The sequence below is a fragment of the Oncorhynchus nerka genome, linkage group LG11, assembly GCF_034236695.1.
Source record: "Oncorhynchus nerka isolate Pitt River linkage group LG11, Oner_Uvic_2.0, whole genome shotgun sequence".
Taxonomy (NCBI): Eukaryota; Metazoa; Chordata; class Actinopteri; order Salmoniformes; family Salmonidae; genus Oncorhynchus; species Oncorhynchus nerka.
This window is the reverse complement of record NC_088406.1, coordinates 9,066,478-9,085,412: the sequence shown is the minus strand read 5'-3', so window position 1 is coordinate 9,085,412 and position 18,935 is coordinate 9,066,478. Positions and strand designations below refer to the sequence as shown.

Genomic DNA, 18,935 nt, shown 5'->3' with positions numbered 1-18,935 from the left:
TAGCACCCAGCAGAGGTGAAGAGAGGTGGGGGGCTTGGGGGGGGCCTGGAATGATGTGCTCAGTTTGCCAAGTTCTTTGAAAACCTGCAAACCCCTTCCAGCGTGCACACACACACACACACACACACACACACACACACACACACACACACACACACACACACACACTCTGGGCAATTCCAGGAGTCTCTCACGTAGTGGAAGCCAGGATGCGAGGTCACTGACTTGTCCTGGTCAGTGACGGTGATCCCCTCCCTCCTTTCCTCAATCCTTCCCTCCTCCTCTCTCCCTCCTTTGCTCCCTCACCTCCTCTCTCCCTCCTTTCCTCCCTCACCTCCTCTCTCTCCTTTCATCCCTCTCCTTCTCCTCTCTCCCTCCTTTCCCCCCTCTCCTTCTCCTCCCTCTCTCCTTTCCTCCCTCTCCTTTCCTCCTTCTCCTTCTCCTCTCTCTCCTTTCCTCCTTCTCTCCTTTCCTCCCTCTCTCCTTTCCTCTCTCTCCTTTCCTCCCTCTCTCCTTTCCTCTCTCTCTCCTTTCCTCCCTCTCTCCTTTCCTCTCTCTCTCCTTTTCTCCTTTCCTCCCTCTCTCCTTTCCTCTCTCTCCTTTCCTCTCTCTCTCCTTTCCTCCCTCCCTCCTTTCCTCCCTCTCTCCTTCTCCTCCCTCTCTCCTTTCCTCCCTCTCTCCTTCTCCTCCCTCTCTCCTTCTCCTCCCTCTCTCCTCCCTCCCTCTCTCCTTTCCTCCCTCTCCTTCTCCTCTCTCTCTCCTTTCCTCTCTCCTTTCCTCCCTCCTTTCCTCTCTCTCTCCTTCTCCTCCCTCTCTCCTTTCCTCTCTCTCTCCTTTCCTCCTTTCCTCTCTCTCTCCTTTCCTCCCTCTCCTTTCCTCCCTCTCTCCTTTCCTCCCTCTCCTTCTCCTCTCTCTCTCCTTTCCTCCCTCTCTCCTTTCCTCCCTCTCTTCTTCCCTCCCTCTCCTTCTCCTCTCCATCCTTTCCTCCCTCTCCTTCTCCTCTCTCTCTCCTTTCCTCTCTCTCTCCTTTCCTCTCTCTCTCCTTTCCTCCATCTCTCCTTCTCCTCTCTCTCTCCTTTCCTCCCTCTCTCCTTTCCTCCCTCCTTTCCCCTCTCTCTCCTTTCCTCCCTCTCTCCTTTCCTCTCTCTCTCATTTCCTCCCTCTCTCCTTTCCTCCCTCTCTTCTTTCCTCCCTCTCCTTCTCCTCTCCATCCTTTCCTCCCTCTCCTTCTCCTCTCTCTCTCCTTTCCTCTCTCTCTCCTTTCCTCTCTCTCTCCTTTCCTCCATCTCTCCTTCTCCTCTCTCTCTCCCTTTCCTCTCTCTCCTTTCCTCCCTCTCTCCCCTTTCCTCCCTCTCTCCTTCTCTTCTCTCTCTCCTTTCCTCCCTCACCTCCTCTCTCTCCTTTCCTCTCTCTCTCTCCTTTCCTCCCTCTCTCTTTCCCTCTCTCTCTTTCCTCTCTCTCTCCTTTCCTCTCTCTCTCCTTCTCCTCCCTCTCTCTCTCCTTTCCTCTCTCTCTCCCTTTCCTCCCTCTCTCCTTCTCCTCCCTCTCTCTCTCTCTCTCTCTCTCTCTCTCTTTTTCCTCTCTCTCTCCTTTCCTCTCTCTCTCCTTTCCTCCCTCTCTCCTTCTCCTCCCTCTCTCTCTCTCTCTCTCTCCTTTCCTCTCTCTCTCCTTTCCTCCCTCTCTCCTTCTCCTCCCTCTCTCTCTCTCTCTCTCTCTCTCCTTCTCCTCTCTCTCTCCTTTCCTCCCTCTCTCCTTTCCTCCCTCTCTCCTTCTCTCTCGCTGATGTTGTCCCCCAGTGGACATGGTACTTTGAAACGCTCCGTCAGCCAGATGTCGACGTGTTGTCTGCTTCCTATGTCAACAGTCACCAGGACAACAGTAACCCATTCATGCCCTGCTCTCCCTCTACTTCTCCCTTTCCCTCTACAGTACCTCTCTCTTTCTCTCTGTGGCTCTGTGGCTCTTAAACTCTCTCCTCGTCTGTCTGTCTGTTTCTCTCTCTGTCTGTCTGTTTCTCTCTCTCTCTGTCTGTCTCTCTCTCAATTCAATTCAAGGGCTTTATTGGCATGGGAAACATGTGTTAACATTGCCAAAGCAAGTGAGGTAGATAATATATAAAGTGAAATAAACAATAAAAATTAACAGTAAACATTACGCATACAGAAGTTTCAAAACAATAAAGACATTACAAATGTCATATTATATATATACAGTGTTTTAACAATGTACAAATGGTTAAAGGACACAAGATAAAATAAATAAGCATAAATATGGGTTGTATTTACAATGGTGTTTGTTCTTCACTGGTTGCCCTTTTTCTCGTGGCAACAGGTCACAAATCTCGCTGCTGTGATGGCACACTGTGGAATTTCACCCAGTAGATATGGGAGTTTATCAAAATTGGATTTGTTTTGAAATTCTTTGTGGATCTGTGTAATCTGAGGGAAATATGTCTCTCTAATATGGTCATACATTGGGCAGGAGGTTAGGAAGTGCAGCTCAGTTTCCACCTCATTTTGTGGGCAGTGTGCACATAGCCTGTCTTCTCTTGAGAGCCATGTCTGCCTACGGTGGCCTTTCTCAATAGCAAGGCTATGCTCACTGAGTTTGTACATAGTCAAAGCTTTCCTTAATTTTGGGTCAGTCACAGTGGTCAGGTATTCTGCCGCTGTGTACTCTCTGTTTAGGGCCGAATAACATTCTAGTTTGCTCTGTTTTTTTTGTTAATTCTCGTGATTTGGTTGGGTCTAATTGTGCTCAGGACCAGCTTGCTTAGAGGACTCTTCTCCAGGTTCATCTCTCTGTAGGTGATGGCTTTGTTATGGAAGGTTTGGGAATCACTTCCTTTTAGGTGGTTATAGAATTTAACGGCTCTTTTCTGGATTTTGATAATTAGTGGGTATCAACCTAATTCTGCTCTGCATGCATTAATTTGGTGTTCTATGTTGTACACGGAGGATATTTTTGCAGAATTCTGCGTGCAGAGTCTCAATTTAGTGTTTGTCCCATTTTGTGAAGTCTTGGTTGGTGAGCGGACCCCAGACCTCACAACCATAAAGGGCAATGGGCTCTATGACTGATTCAAGTATTTTTAGCCAAATCCTAATTGGTATGTTGAAATTTATGTTCCTTTTGATGGCATAGAATGCCCTTCTTGCCTTGTCTCTCAGATCGTTCACAGCTTTGTGGATGTTACCTGTGGCGCTGATGTTTAGGCCAAGGTATGTATCGTTTTTTGTGTGCTCTAGGGCAACACCATTATTTTGGTCTTACTGCAATTTACTGTCAGGGCCCAGGTCTGACAGAATCTGTGCATAAGATCTAGGTGCTGCTGTAGGCACTCCTTGGTTGGTGACAGAAGCACCAGATCATCAGCAAACAGCAGACATTTGACTTCGGATTCTAGTAGGGTGAGGCCGGGTGCTGCAGACTTTTCTAGTGCCCGCGCCAATTGGTTGATATATATGTTAAAGAGGGTGGGGCTTAAGCTGCATCCCTGTCTCACCCCACGACCCTGTGTGAAGAAATGTGTGTGTTTTTTGCCAATTTTAACCGCACACTTGTTGTTTGTGTACATGGATTTTATAATGTCGTATGTTTTACCCCCAACACCACTTTCCATCAGTTTGTATAGCAGACCCTCATGCCAAATTGAGTCAAAGGCTTTTTTGAAATCAACACTCTGTCTGTCTCTCTCTTTCTCTCTCTCTCTTTTTCTCTGTGTCTGTCTCTCTCTCTCTCTCTCTCTGTCTCTCTCTGTCTCTCTCTGTCTCTCTCTCTGTCTCTCTGTCTCTCTGTCTCTCTCTGTCTCTCTCTCTGTCTCTCTCTCTGTCTCTCTCTCTGTCTCTCTCTCTGTCTCTCTCTCTCTCTGTGTCTCTCTGTCTCTGTCTCTCTCTCTCTCTCTCTGTCTCTCTCTCTCTCTCTCTCTCTCACTCTCTCTCTCTCTCTGTCTCTCTCTCTCTCTCTCTGTCTCTCTCTCTCTCTGTCTCTCTCTCACTCTCTCATCAGCTAACATGTCTCCTTTCACTAAGTCGATAACGCTCCCCATCAGCTAACATGTCAAGACCCGTCGCAGGAGGCTGTCGATGTTTCTTTTAGGGATGAGAAAACACACCAGTCAGTCAGACTCCAACAGCACTAAGGCTACGCTTTAATTAGCTCATCCTGCTGGACTTAGTGAGAGGAAGTGGACATTTGATTCGTTGATGCCAGTTCCAAGGCTGATTGCAAAATAACAGAGAAAGATGGAATCATGTGGGGTCGAATAGTCTGAAGTAAAGAGGAAATTCAGCAACTCTTGGAGAACGGTGGACGTTAATGAAAGTGCTTTATTGTTGAGTCAAACGCAACGTGTTTTGGTCCATTTTTAGCTTTCTTCAGGGTTTTAGGTCAAATAAATCTTACATTTAGTTTGCACTTCATCTGTAGTTGGATAGACATTAAAGGTCTGGAGCTCTGGATCTTCTGCCCATGATGTTCTTTAACATAACTTACCTCTAAACCAGTCCTTTGTTTCCCCAGCAGGTCTTTAAAGGTTACCTCTAAACCAGTCCTTTGTTCCTCCAGGTCTTTAAAGGTTACCTCTAAACCAGTCCTTTGTTTCTCCAGGTCTTTAAAGGTTACCTCTAAACCAGTCCTTTGTTTCTCCAGGTCTTTAAAGGTTACCTCTAAACCAGTCCTTTGTTTCTCCAGGTCTTTAAAGGTTACCTCTAAACCAGTCCTTTGTTTCCCCAGCAGGTCTTTAAAGGTTACCTCTAAACCAGTCCTTTGTTTCTCCAGCAGGTCTTTAAAGGTTACCTCTAAACCAGTCCTTTGTTTTCCCAGCAGGTCTTTAAAGGTTACCTCTAAACCAGTCCTTTGTTTTCCCAGCAGGTCTTTAAAGGTTACCTCTAAACCAGTCCTTTGTTTCTCCAGGTCTTTAAAGGTTACCTCTAAACCAGTCCTTTGTTTCCCCAGCAGGTCTTTAAAGGTTACCTCTAAACCAGTCCTTTGTTTCTCCAGGTCTTTAAAGGTTACCTCTAAACCAGTCCTTTGTTTCCCCAGGTCTATAAAGGTTACCTCTAAACCAGTCCTTTGTTTCCCCAGGTCTTTAAAGGTTACCTCTAAACCAGTCCTTTGTTTCTCCAGGTCTTTAAAGGTTACCTCTAAACCAGTCCTTTGTTTCCCCAGCAGGTCTTTAAAGGTTACCTCTAAACCAGTCCTTTGTTTCTCCAGGTCTTTAAAGGTTACCTCTAAACCAGTCCTTTGTTTCTCCAGGTCTTTAAAGGTTACCTCTAAACCAGTCCTTTGTTTCTCCAGGTCTTTAAAGGTTACCTCTAAACAAGTCCTTTGTTTCCCCAGCAGGTCTTTAAAGGTTACCTCTAAACCAGTCCTTTGTTTCTCCAGGTCTTTAAAGGTTACCTCTAAACCAGTCCTTTGTTTCCCCAGGTCTTTAAAGGTTACCGCTAAACCAGTCCTTTGTTTCCCCAGGTCTTTAAAGGTTACCTCTAAACCAGTCCTTTGTTTCTCCAGGTCTTTAAAGGTTACCTCTAAACCAGTCCTTTGTTTCTCCAGGTCTTTAAAGGTTACCTCTAAACCAGTCCTTTGTTCCTCCAGGTCTTTAAAGGTTACCTCTAAACCAGTCCTTTGTTTCCCCAGCAGGTCTTTAAAGGTTACCTCTAAACCAGTCCTTTGTTTCCCCAGCAGGTCTTTAAAGGTTACCTCTAAACCAGTCCTTTGTTTCTCCAGGTCTTTAAAGGTTACCTCTAAACCAGTCCTTTGTTTCTCCAGGTCTTTAAGGGTTACCTCTAAACCAGTCCTTTGTTCCTCCAGGTCTTTAAAGGTTACCTCTAAACCAGTCCTTTGTTTCTCCAGGTCTTTAAAGGTTACCTCTAAACCAGTCCTTTGTTTCCCCAGCAGGTCTTTAAAGGTTACCTCTAAACCAGTCCTTTGTTTCCCCAGCAGGTCTTTAAAGGTTACCTCTAAACCAGTCCTTTGTTTCTCCAGGTCTTTAAAGGTTACCTCTAAACCAGTCCTTTGTTTCCCCAGCAGGTCTTTAAAGGTTACCTCTAAACCAGTCCTTTGTTTCCCCAGCAGGTCTTTAAAGGTTACCTCTAAACCAGTCCTTTGTTCCTCCAGGTCTTTAAAGGTTACCTCTAAACCAGTCCTTTGTTCCTCCAGGTCTTTAAAGGTTACCTCTAAACCAGTCCTTTGTTCCTCCAGGTCTTTAAAGGTTACCTCTAAACCAGTCCTTTGTTCCTCCAGGTCTTTAAAGGTTACCTCTAAACCAGTCCTTTGTTCCTCCAGGTCTTTAAAGGTTACCTCTAAACCAGTCCTTTGTTCCTCCAGGTCTTTAAAGGTTACCTCTAAACCAGTCCTTTGTTTCTCCAGGTCTTTAAAGGTTACCTCTAAACCAGTCCTTTGTTTCTCCAGGTCTTTAAAGGTTACCTCTAAACCAGTCCTTTGTTTCCCCAGCAGGTCTTTAAAGGTTACCTCTAAACCAGTCCTTTGTTTCTCCAGGTCTTTAAAGGTTACCTCTAAACCAGTCCTTTGTTTCTCCAGCAGGTCTTTAAAGGTTACCTCTAAACCACTCCTTTGTTTCTCCAGGTCTTTAAAGGTTACCTCTAAACCAGTCCTTTGTTTCTCCAGGTCTTTAAAGGTTACCTCTAAACCAGTCCTTTGTTTCCCCAGCAGGTCTTTAAAGGTTACCTCTAAACCAGTCCTTTGTTTCTCCAGCAGGTCTTTAAAGGTTACCTCTAAACCAGTCCTTTGTTTCTCCAGGTCTTTAAAGCTTACCTCTAAACCAGTCCTTTGTTTCCCCAGCAGGTCTTTAAAGGTTACCTCTAAACCAGTCCTTTGTTTCCCCAGCAGATCTTTAAAGGTTACCTCTAAACCAGTCCTTTGTTTCTCCAGGTCTTTAAAGGTTACCTCTAAACCAGTCCTTTGTTTCTCCAGGTCTTTAAAGGTTACCTCTAAACCAGTCCTTTGTTTCTCCAGGTCTTTAAAGGTTACCTCTAAACCAGTCCTTTGTTTCTCCAGGTCTTTAAATGTTACCTCTAAACCAGTCCTTTGTTTCCCCAGGTCTTTAAAGGTTACCTCTAAACCAGTCCTTTGTTTCTCCAGGTCTTTAAAGGTTACCTCTAAACCAGTCCTTTGTTTCCCCAGGTCTTTAAAGGTTACCTCTAAACCAGTCCTTTGTTTCTCCAGGTCTTTAAAGGTTACCTCTAAACCAGTCCTTTGTTTCTCCAGCAGGTCTTTAAAGGATACCTCTAAAACAGTCCTTTGTTTCTCCAGCAGGTCTTTAAAGGTTACCTCTAAACCAGTCCTTTGTTTCCCCAGCAGGTCTTTAAAGGTTACCTCTAAACCAGTCCTTTGTTTCCCCAGCAGGTCTTTAAAGGTTACCTCTAAACCAGTCCTTTGTTTCCCCAGCAGGTCTTTAAATGTTACCTCTAAACCAGTCCTTTGTTTCCCCAGCAGGTCTTTAAAGGTTACCTCTAAACCAGTCCTTTGTTTCTCCAGGTCTTTAAAGGTTACCTCTAAACCAGTCCTTTGTTTCTCCAGGTCTTTAAAGGTTACCTCTAAACCAGTCATTTGTTTCTCCAGGTCTTTAAAGGTTACCTCTAAATCAGTCCCTTGTTTCTCCAGGTCTTTAAAGGTTACCTCTAAACCAGTCCTTTGTTTCCCCAGCAGGTCTTTAAAGGTTACCTCTAAACCAGTCCTTTGTTTCCCCAGGTCTCTAAAGGTTACCTCTAAACCAGTCCTTTGTTTCCCCAGCAGGTCTTTAAAGGTTACCTCTAAACCAGTCCTTTGTTTCTCCAGGTCTTTAAAGGTTACCTCTAAACCAGTCCTTTGTTTCTCCAGCAGGTCTTTAAAGGTTACCTCTAAACCAGTCCTTTGTTTCTCCAGGTCTTTAAAGGTTACCTCTAAACCAGTCCTTTGTTTCTCCAGGTCTTTAAAGGTTACCTCTAAACCAGTCCTTTGTTTCTCCAGGTCTTTAAAGGTTACCTCTAAACCAGTCCTTTGTTTCCCCAGCAGGTCTTTAAAGGTTACCTCTAAACCAGTCCTTTGTTTCTCCAGGTCTTTAAAGATTACCTCTAAACCAGTCCTTTGTTTCTCCAGGTCTTTAAAGGTTACCTCTAAACCAGTCCTTTGTTTCTCCAGGTCTTTAAAGGTTACCTCTAAACCAGTCCTTTGTTTCCCCAGCAGGTCTTTAAAGGTTACCTCTAAACCAGTCCTTTGTTTCTCCAGGTCTTTAAAGGTTACCTCTAAACCAGTCCTTTGTTTCCCCAGGTCTTTAAAGGTTACCTCTAAACCAGTCCTTTGTTTCTCCAGGTCTTTAAAGGTTACCTCTAAACCAGTCCTTTCTTTCTCCAGGTCTTTAAAGGTTACCTCTAAACCAGTCCTTTGTTTCTCCAGGTCTTTAAAGGTTACCTCTAAACCAGTCCTTTGTTTCTCCAGCAGGTCTTTAAAGGTTACCTCTAAACCAGTCCTTTGTTTCTCCAGCAGGTCTTTAAAGGTTACCTCTAAACCAGTCCTTTGTTTCTCCAGCAGGTCTTTAAAGGTTACCTCTAAACCAGTCCTTTGTTTCTCCAGGTCTTTAAAGGTTACCTCTAAACCAGTCCTTTGTTTCCCCAGCAGGTCTTTAAAGGTTACCTCTAAACCAGTCCTTTGTTTCTCCAGCAGGTCTTTAAAGGTTACCTCTAAACCAGTCCTTTGTTTCCCCAGCAGGTCTTTAAAGGTTACCTCTAAACCAGTCCTTTGTTTCCCAAGCAGGTCTTTAAAGGTTACCTCTAAACCAGTCCTTTGTTTCTCCAGGTCTTTAAAGATTACCTCTAAACCAGTCCTTTGTTTCTCCAGGTCTTTAAATGTTACCTCTAAACCAGTCCTTTGTTTCCCCAGGTCTTTAAAGGTTACCTCTAAACCAGTCCTTTGTTTCTCCAGGTCTTTAAAGGTTACCTCTAAACCAGTCCTTTGTTTCTCCAGGTCTTTAAAGGTTACCTCTAAACCAGTCCTTTGTTTCCCCAGCAGGTCTTTAAAGGTTACCTCTAAACCAGTCCTTTGTTTCTCCAGCAGGTCTTTAAAGGTTACCTCTAAACCAGTCCTTTGTTTCCCCAGCAGGTCTTTAAAGGTTACCTCTAAACCAGTCCTTTGTTTCCCAAGCAGGTCTTTAAAGGTTACCTCTAAACCAGTCCTTTGTTTCTCCAGGTCTTTAAAGATTACCTCTAAACCAGTCCTTTGTTTCTCCAGGTCTTTAAATGTTACCTCTAAACCAGTCCTTTGTTTCCCCAGGTCTTTAAAGGTTACCTCTAAACCAGTCCTTTGTTTCTCCAGGTCTTTAAAGGTTACCTCTAAACCAGTCCTTTGTTTCCCCAGGTCTTTAAAGGTTACCTCTAAACCAGTCCTTTGTTTCTCCAGGTCTTTAAAGGTTACCTCTAAACCAGTCCTTTGTTTCTCCAGCAGGTCTTTAAAGGATACCTCTAAAACAGTCCTTTGTTTCTCCAGCAGGTCTTTAAAGGTTACCTCTTTAAAGGTTACCTCTAAACCAGTCCTTTGTTTCCCCAGCAGGTCTTTAAAGGTTACCTCTAAACCAGTCCTTTTTTTCCCCAGCAGGTCTTTAAAGGTTACCTCTAAACCAGTCCTTTGTTTCCCCAGCAGGTCTTTAAAGGTTACCTCTAAACCAGTCCTTTGTTTCCCCAGCAGGTCTTTAAAGGTTACCTCTAAACCAGTCCTTTGTTTCTCCAGGTCTTTAAAGGTTACCTCTAAACCAGTCCTTTGTTTCTCCAGGTCTTTAAAGGTTACCTCTAAACCAGTCATTTGTTTCTCCAGGTCTTTAAAGGTTACCTCTAAATCAGTCCCTTGTTTCTCCAGGTCTTTAAAGGTTACCTCTAAACCAGTCCTTTGTTTCCCCAGCAGGTCTTTAAAGGTTACCTCTAAACCAGTCCTTTGTTTCCCCAGGTCTCTAAAGGTTACCTCTAAACCAGTCCTTTGTTTCCCCAGCAGGTCTTTAAAGGTTACCTCTAAACCAGTCCTTTGTTTCTCCAGCAGGTCTTTAAAGGTTACCTCTAAACCAGTCCTTTGTTTCCCCAGCAGGTCTTTAAAGGTTACCTCTAAACCAGTCCTTTGTTTCTCCAGATCTTTAAAGGTTACCTCTAAACCAGTCCTTTGTTCCTCCAGGTCTCTAAATGTTACCCCTAAACCAGTCCTTTGTTTCTCCAGGTCTTTAAAGGTTACCTCTAAACCAGTCCTTTTTTATTCTCCAGGTCTTTAAAGGTTATCTCTAAACCAGTCCTTTGTTTCTCCAGCAGCTTTTTAAAGGTTACCTCTAAACCAGTCCTTTGTTTCCCCAGGTCTTTAAAGGTTACCTCTAAACCAGCCCTTTGTTTCCCCATCAGGTCTTTAAAGGTTACCTCTAAACCAGTCCTTTGTTTCCCCAGCAGGTCTTTAAAGGTTACCTCTAAACCAGTCCTTTGTTTCCCCAGCAGGTCTTTAAAGGTTACCTCTAAACCAGTCCTTTGTTTCCCCAGCAGGTCTTTAAAGGTTACCTCTAAACCAGTCCTTTGTTTCTCCAGCAGGTCTTTAAAGGTTACCTCTAAACCAGTCCTTTGTTTCCCCAGGTCTATAAAGGTTACCTCTAAACCAGTCCTTTGTTTCTCCAGGTCTTTAAAGGTTACCTCTAAACCAGTCCTTTGTTTCTCCAACAGGTCTTTAAAGGTTACCTCTAAACCAGTCCTTTGTTTCCCCAGCAGGTCTTTAAAGGTTACCTCTAAACCAGTCCTTTGTTTCCCCAGCAGGTCTTTAAAGGTTACCTCTAAACCAGTCCTTTGTTTCTCCAGGTCTTTAAAAGTTACCTCTAAACCAGTCCTTTGTTTCTCCAGGTCTTTAAAGGTTACCTCTAAACCAGTCCTTTGTTTCTCCAGCAGGTCTTTAAAGGTTACCTCTAAACCAGTCCTTTGTTTCTCCAGGTCTTTAAAGGTTACCCCTAAACCAGGCCTTTGTTTCTCCAGCAGGTTTTTAAAGGTTACCTCTAAACCAGTCCTTTGTTTCCCCAGCAGGTCTTTAAAGGTTACCTCTAAACCAGTCCTTTGTTTCCCCAGCAGGTCTTTAAAGGTTACCTCTAAACCAGTCCTTTGTTTCTCCAGGTCTTTAAAGGTTACCTCTAAACCAGTCCTTTGTTTCCCCAGCAGGTCTTTAAAGGTTACCTCTAAACCAGTCCTTTGTTTCTCCAGCAGGTCTTTAAAGGTTACCTCTAAACCAGTCCTTTGTTTCCCCAGCAGGTCTTTAAAGGTTACCTCTAAACCAGTCCTTTGTTTCCCCAGCAGGTCTTTAAAGGTTACCTCTAAACCAGTCCTTTGTTTCTCCAGGTCTTTAAAGGTTACCTCTAAACCAGTCCTTTGTTTCTCCAGGTCTTTAAAGGTTACCTCTAAACCAGTCCTTTGTTTCTCCAGCAGGTCTTTAAAGGTTACCTCTAAACCAGTCCTTTGTTTCTCCAGCAGGTCTTTAAAGGTTACCTCTAAACCAGTCCTTTGTTTCCCCAGGTCTATAAAGGTTACCTCTAAACCAGTCCTTTGTTTCCCCAGGTCTATAAAGGTTACCTCTAAACCAGTCCTTTGTTTCCCCAGCAGGTCTTTAAAGGTTACCTCTAAACCAGTCCTTTGTTTCCCCAGCAGGTCTTTAAAGGTTACCTCTAAACCAGTCCTTTGTTTCTCCAGGTCTTTAAAGGTTACCCCTAAACCAGTCCTTTGTTTCTCCAGGTCTTTAAAGGTTACCTCTAAACCAGTCCTTTGTTTCTCCAGGTCTTTAAAGGTTACCTCTAAACCAGTCCTTTGTTTCTCCAGGTCTTTAAAGGTTACCTCTAAACCAGTCCTTTGTTTCTCCAGGTCTTTAAAGGTTACCTCTAAACCAGTCCTTTGTTTCCCCAGCAGGTCTTTAAAGGTTACCTATAAACCAGTCCTTTGTTTCTCCAGCAGGTCTTTAAAGGTTACCTCTAAACCAGTCCTTTGTTTCTCCAGGTCTTTAAAGGTTACCTCTAAACCAGTCCTTTGTTCCCCAGGTCTATAAAGGTTACCTCTAAACCAGTCCTTTGTTTCTCCAGGTCTTTAAAGGTTACCTCTAAACCAGTCCTTTGTTTCTCCAGCAGGTCTTTAAAGGTTACCTCTAAAACAGTCCTTTGTTTCTCCAGGTCTTTAAAGGTTACCTCTAAACCAGTCCTTTGTTTCTCCAGCAGGTCTTTAAAGGTTACCTCTAAACCAGTCCTTTGTTTCTCCAGGTCTTTAAAGGTTACCTCTAAACCAGTCCTTTGTTTCCCCAGCAGGTCTTTAAAGGATACCTCTAAACCAGTCCTTTGTTTCTCCAGGTCTTTAAATGTTACCTCTAAACCAGTCCTTTGTTTCCCCAGGTCTTTAAAGGTTACCTCTAAACCAGTCCTTTGTTTCTCCAGCAGGTCTTTAAAGGTTACCTCTAAACCAGTCCTTTGTTTCCCCAGGTCTTTAAAGGTGAATTTCAGCTACCTGAGTTTCTAAGAGAACAATCTCAGGTACAGTAGCTATTCTGCCTGTAGTTCTGTTCTGCAGTTTTATTTCCCAAATTCAACTCAAACATTTTCATCACTTTCTTTTTGATTGATTTAGTTGCACCCATCGTCTATCTTTATTAGTGGCAAAATAGTGTCCGCTGTTCGTTGGAAATCTGTTTACACAATTTCCCATCTGCTTCTCTTCATTTTTATTGTTGGTCATAATGACATTCTGCGTATGCTTTGCCCTCGCTGTCTGCTGTACTGTAGCCTGACTGTTGTTCTCCGGTCTCATTTCTCACCTTGTGTTCATATTTTTGGAATGCGTCCTCCCCACATTAGCGGTTAGCGCACTCTTGTTATTTTCCGTCTCCTGTTTTTCTCTCTGTCACCAGACTGATGTGTTCTGTTGGAAGGAAGAGTACCACTGCCACCATGTGGCAGCAAGCACACAGTGTGTGTGTGTGTGTGTGTGTGTGTGTGTGTGTGTGTGTGTGTGTGTGTGTGCGTGTGTGTGTATAAGCAGAGCCATGATGTATTTGACTTCTTTCAACAGTTCATACCTTTTGGCACAAATGATTGATTTCCAACACATTCCCACTCTGATCGGATTTGATCTCCTCTCGTAATGAAACATCCCCTCTCCTCTTGTCCCAGACGAGAGAATTCCCATAATGCCTCCAAGTCTGACGAGTCTTTCTCCTCTCCCCTTCAGCTTCAGAAGACTCCAGAGAAACCGAACCCCAGTTAGGAGGAGCAACCAACATGCCCCACAGGTGGGTAGTATAAGCCAATCACAGGTGGTGTAGTATAAGCCAATCACAGGTGGGTAGTATAAGCCAATCACAGGTGGTGTAGTATAAGCCAATCACAGGTGGGTAGTATAAGCCAATCACAGGTGGGTAGTATAAGCCAATCACAGGTGGTGTAGTATAAGCCAATCACAGGTGGGTAGTATAAGCCAATCACAGGTGGTGTAGTATAAGCCAATCACAGGTGGTGTAGTATAAGCCAATCACAGGTGGGTAGTATAAGCCAATCACAGGTGGGTAGTATAAGCCAATCACAGGTGGTGTAGTATAAGCCAATCACAGGTGGTGTAGTATAAGCCAATCACAGGTGGTGTAGTTGATGGACAGTGATGTTAAGTTGAGTTCAGTCCTAATACCACGCATCCACAATGGGTCTTAAATGGCATCCTATTCCCTATATAGGGAATAGGGTACTAAATAGGGAATAGGGCTCTGGTCAAAAAGTAGTGCACTAAATAGGGAATAGGGTACTAAATAGGGAATTAGGGCTCTGGTCCAAAAGTAGTGCACTAAATAGGGAATAGGGCTCTGGTTAAAAAGTAGTGCACTAAATAGGGAATAGGGCTCTGGTCAAAAAGTAGTGCACTAAAATAGGGAATAGGGCTCTGGTCAAAAAGTAGTGCACTAAATAGGGAATAGGGCTCTGGTCAAAAGGTAGTGCACTAAATAGGGAATAGGGCTCTGGTCAAAAAGTAGTGCACTAAATAGGGAATAGGGCTCTGGTCAAAAGTAGTGCACTAAATAGGGAATAGAGCTCTGGTCAAAAAGTAGTGCACTAAATAGGGAATAGGATACTAAATAGGGAATAGTGTGCCATTTGGGATACATTCACAACCTTTCTGGTAGTTCCCATTGACTGTGAAATACAGTGTCTGAGTGAGACCTCTAATGACGTATGTGCTGTGTGTTTCAGACAAGACGGGGTACCGATGGACAGACATCCAATACACTCACCACCACTTTTTGGGGACCTCAGTACTCTTCCATGGACACACACACACAAACACATACGCTATATATACAAAAGTATGTGGACATCACTTCCAATTAGTGGATTCGGCTATTTCAGCCACACCCGTTGCTGACAGGTGTATAAAATCGAGCACACTGCCGTGCAATCTCCATAGACAAACATTTGCAGTAGAATGGCCCCGAACTGAAGAGCTCAGTGACTTACAACGTGGCACTGTTATAGGATGCCACCTTTCTGCCCTGCTAGAGCTGCCCCGGTCAACTGTAAGTGCTGTTATTATGAAGTGGAAACGTCTTGGAGGAATCAACGTCAAAGCCACGAAATGGTAGGCCACACAAAGTCACAGAACTGGACCGCCGAGTGCTGAAGCGCGTAAAAATCGTTGCAAACACTCACTCACGAGCCCCTGGAAGTAACTTCAGCACAAGAACTGTTCGTCAGGGGAGCTACATGAAACGGGTTTCCGTGGCAGAGCAGCCGCACACAAGGCCTAAGATCACCATGCGTAATGCCAAGCGTCGGCTGTAGTGGTGTAAAGGTTGCCGCCATTGGACTCTGGATCAGTGGACCAACTCCATATTAATGCCCGTGATTTTGGAATGAGATGTTCTACGAGCAGGTGTCCACATACTTTTGGTCATAGTGTATAACATCATGACTGGATATAACCGTATTCTACACTGGTTTTGTGGAGAACTCTCTTGGCCTTTTGATGTTCGTACTGTAAACAAATGATGCATTTGTCACAAAATGGTGACCAGAGAATGTCTATGTTACTATCTTTCTTGTCGAGGGTTGCAACATTTCCCCAATTTCCTAGATTTTCCAAAAAATCCCAGTTGGGAGATTCCTGAGATCCTACAACCAGGATTTCTGGAAAAACATGGAAATATTTTGAAAGTTACCAGAATTTTGAAAAACAATTCTCGTGACACCATGCTCATCCAAATGTTTTTTTCTTCTTTTAAATGATTTCTCCTGGCTATATAAATATAAAATATAAATATATAAATCTGTGATTCTGTTGTAAGAAAATACAGTGGACTTAAACATCAAAAAAAGTTAGTAATGTATTTATGGATGACATTTTGCTTTTTGAGGATGCAATATCTATTTTAATGTTTGTTTTTCATGTCTTTCTATAGTGCAATTCCATGGGTACGGATGTACAAGATCTGTTTTTAAGTATTGACAGTGATAAAGATGGCATTTTGTAAACCGGTTGTTCAGTGTGTGTTTTTGTGAATGGTATTGTGAAAAGAGGAGGAGTATGGCCGTAAGCCACAGCCATGGAGAGAGAGAGAGAAAAGAGGAAGGTTTCGAGTCAGGAAGACGAGACCAAATACCTTAAGAAATATAAATGTTTAAAGGGGAAGTTCAGAATTTTTTTACAACTTGGATGTTCGATTGGTTCTCACGCTTAAAGTAGCCTATGAGCCACTGTAATCTATGGTTAGGTTTTCTGTAAACAGACGCTAAAAACATCACTTTTAGCAATATCTTAAAATCAATAGAAGTGGTCGGGCAACCTAGTAGGGGGATGAGAAAGCACTCTGGTCAAAAGTAGTCCACTATAAAGGGGAATAACGTGTGATTTTGGGATGTACAGTGTGGCAAAAAAGCATTTAGTCAGCCACCAATTGTGCAAGTTCTCCCACTTAAAAAGATGAGAGGCCTGTAATTTTCATCATAGGTACACTTCAACTATGACAGACAAAATGAGAAAAAAAAATCCAGAAAATCACATTGTAGGATTTTTAATGAATTTATTTGCAAATTATGGTGGAAAATAAGTATTTGGTCACCTACAAACAAGCAAGATTTCTGGCTCTCACAGACCTGTAACAACTTCTTTAAGAGGCTCCTCTGTCCTCCACTCGTTACCTGTATTAATGGCACCTGTTTGTACTTGTTATCAGTATAAAAGACACCTGTCCACAACCTCAAACAGTCACACTCCAAACTCCACTATGGTCAAGACCAAAGAGCTGTCAAAGGACACCAGAAACAAAATTGTAGACCTGCCCCAGGCTGGGAAGACTGAAATTGCAGTAGGTAAGCAGCTTGGTTTGAAGAAATCAACTGTGGGAGCAATTATTTAGGAAATGGAAGACATACAAGACCAATGATAATCTCCCTCGATGTGGGGCTCCACGCAAGATCTCACCCCGTGGGGTCAAAATGATCACAAGAACGGTGAGCAAAAATCCCAGAACCACACGGGGGGACCTAGTGAATGACCTGCAGAGACCTGGGATCAAAGTAACAAAGCCTACCATCAGCAAGGGCATTGAAGATGAAACGTGGCTAGGTCTTTCAGCATGACAATGATCCCAAACACACCGCCCGGGCAACGAAGGAGTGGCTTCGTAAGAAGCATTTCAAGGTCCTGGAGTGGCCTAGCCAGTCTCTAGATCTCAACCCCATAGAAAATCTTTGGAGGGAGTTGAAAGTCTGTGTTACCCAGCAACAGCCCCAAAGCATCACTGCTCTAGAGGAGATCTGCATGGAGGAATGGGCCAAAATACCAGAAACAGTGTGTGAAAACGTTGTGAAGACTTACAGAAAACGGTTGACCTCTATCATTGCCAACAAAGGGTATATAACAAAGTATTGAGAAACTTTTGTTATTGACCAAATACTTATTTTCCACCATAATTTGCAAATAAATTAATTCAAAGTTTTTTTTCTCCATTTTGTCTGTCATAGTTGAAGTGTACCTATGATGAAAATTACAGGCCTCTCTCATCTTTTTAAGTGGGAGAACTTGCACAATTGGTGGCTGACTAAATACTTTTTTGCCCCACTGTCTGTACCTGTTTCTGAAATGAGTTACAACAGACACGGTCACCTCCCAGTTATTAAAACTGTGTTTTTAGTTAATACATCACATTCAAGGCAAAAGATACATCCTTTTACATACAATACCTATTCTGCAATTCAAATGGTTGGCTTTTCAAAACAAAATAAATATATAATTTTGAAATTATTATTATCATTATTTTTTCCTTATTCACCATCAGTGGCACAACATTGAGAAAACATTAACAGTCAACAAAGTGTAACCAGCATTCAATTATACACAGTAACCAGGATTGTTATACACATCGATCAGCATTCTCAAATACACGCTGCTCTAAAACCCAGACATATAAAATAGATTTTAAAATACGTTATATCCTTATACTGTCCCCATAGAAATATGGGGCTTTTTTTGGTAGGGGGGGGGGGGGGTATTTATTTACAGCAGTCATTATAGATGTGAGAGATTACATTGATACTCAAACAGAAATTGAACAGTAAGTTATAACCTAGAATTAAATGGCATGGTTTAAAAATAATAATTTCACACCTAATAAACAGTCTTTGCGATACGGTATGAAATTGCACCTTGTCATCATACCTCAGGGGCAGGCTGTTTTGAGGCTTTGGTACGCGTGGTCCTGATTGGAAGAAAATGGCTCTCCTGAGGGCCTCAAATCTAGCCTGGCTCAACCAGACTGAAACGCTGCACTCAACATTGTAACAGCAGTGAAGGATCACAAAATCAGTTATGATCCCAGGCTACTAAACTTTCCTCTCCTTTCACACTGCAATCATAAACGACCACGTGGGTAGTGGCATCTACTGTACTTAAACCATGTGTGTTTCAAATGGAACCCCATTCCTAGGGCTACTTGGCCTATTCACAGGGGGTACAGTACTTGAATTATCATGAGCCCATAGGCTTACTGGTGAAATAAGGGGGTAGGTTAGGTGCTTCAGGGGTACTCTGGGCAGAAGCAAATGTACTTGCTGGTACAGTAATGGGGTGGGGGGGTGGGGGTGGGTTGAGAACCAGGGCTCTGGTCATAAGTAGTGCACTAATCATGGGTTGCACTTCCGTTACTGGGTCGCGTCGTTGCCGTGGTGAACAACGTTCTACTGATACGCATATTGTTTTCTGACTGATGGCTAATGCTCAGTCTGAAAGGGGACTTATGACTGTTAAGTCAAATTTACACTATAGTGGCCTGGAAATACGATTGACATCGCTAAAGTAGAAAAATAATTTGTATAAAACAACTTTGCCATCAGTATGATGTCAAGTTGACTTTAGAGATGGCAATGTTGCCCATGAGCTAGCAAAGTTTGTCAGAAATAGCTAGCAATGCTAACGTTAGCTAGCAAAAAAAAAAAAATGTTGGTGCTCTCCCCTCAAAATTAGCTAGCTAGCTAATGATATATTGTATCTAAAGTCAATCTGGTGACATGACAACGATGACAAAAGCTTGTCCTACTAATTATTTGCCTCCTTTTGAAATGCAGTCGTGTTTCCATGCTGTCAGAATAGATCCTCATCGACACCCATTGTGACTGCCTTGAGTAGAATGCTCAGCTGGGGCATCACTCCTAAAAATAAATAAACATACCTTCAAAAACAAACATTGTGAAGAGATGTGCAACCCATGAATAAAGGGAATTATAAGGTTCCATTTTAGAATCATTCCACATTCCACACTACTAACGCCCTGTAATGGGCGCTCTCCATTCCAAGAAGCTGATTTTTTTCCCCCACAACACCTCAGGATTGGGGAAGACTGGGCAGTGAGGTGTGGTCACTGTAGGAAACCACTCCATGACAGCCATTTTGGAAATAAGGGTGCAGGTTATTATTTGA

The 18,935-nt window shown here is 43.2% G+C and overlaps 1 protein-coding gene across 2 annotated transcripts in view; it reads left to right on the top strand.

Annotated features, from left to right (window-relative positions):
• LOC115121479 (protein-tyrosine sulfotransferase 1-like) overlaps positions 1 to 15,493 on the top strand; it is a 94,912-nt gene extending 79,419 nt beyond the window's left edge. Inside the window, exons 4-6 of one of the 2 annotated variants that reach the window (XM_065024191.1) lie at positions 12,461 to 12,511; positions 13,206 to 13,266; positions 14,216 to 15,493. In XM_065024191.1, the coding sequence (XP_064880263.1) occupies positions 12,461 to 12,511; positions 13,206 to 13,241 (87 nt within the window). In that variant the 3' untranslated portion in view covers positions 13,242 to 13,266; positions 14,216 to 15,493. The remainder of the gene's footprint in view (positions 1 to 12,460; positions 12,512 to 13,205; positions 13,267 to 14,215) is intronic. The other variant, XM_065024192.1, reaches the window with a different exon arrangement.
• The last annotated feature ends 3,442 nt before the right edge of the window (positions 15,494 to 18,935 follow it).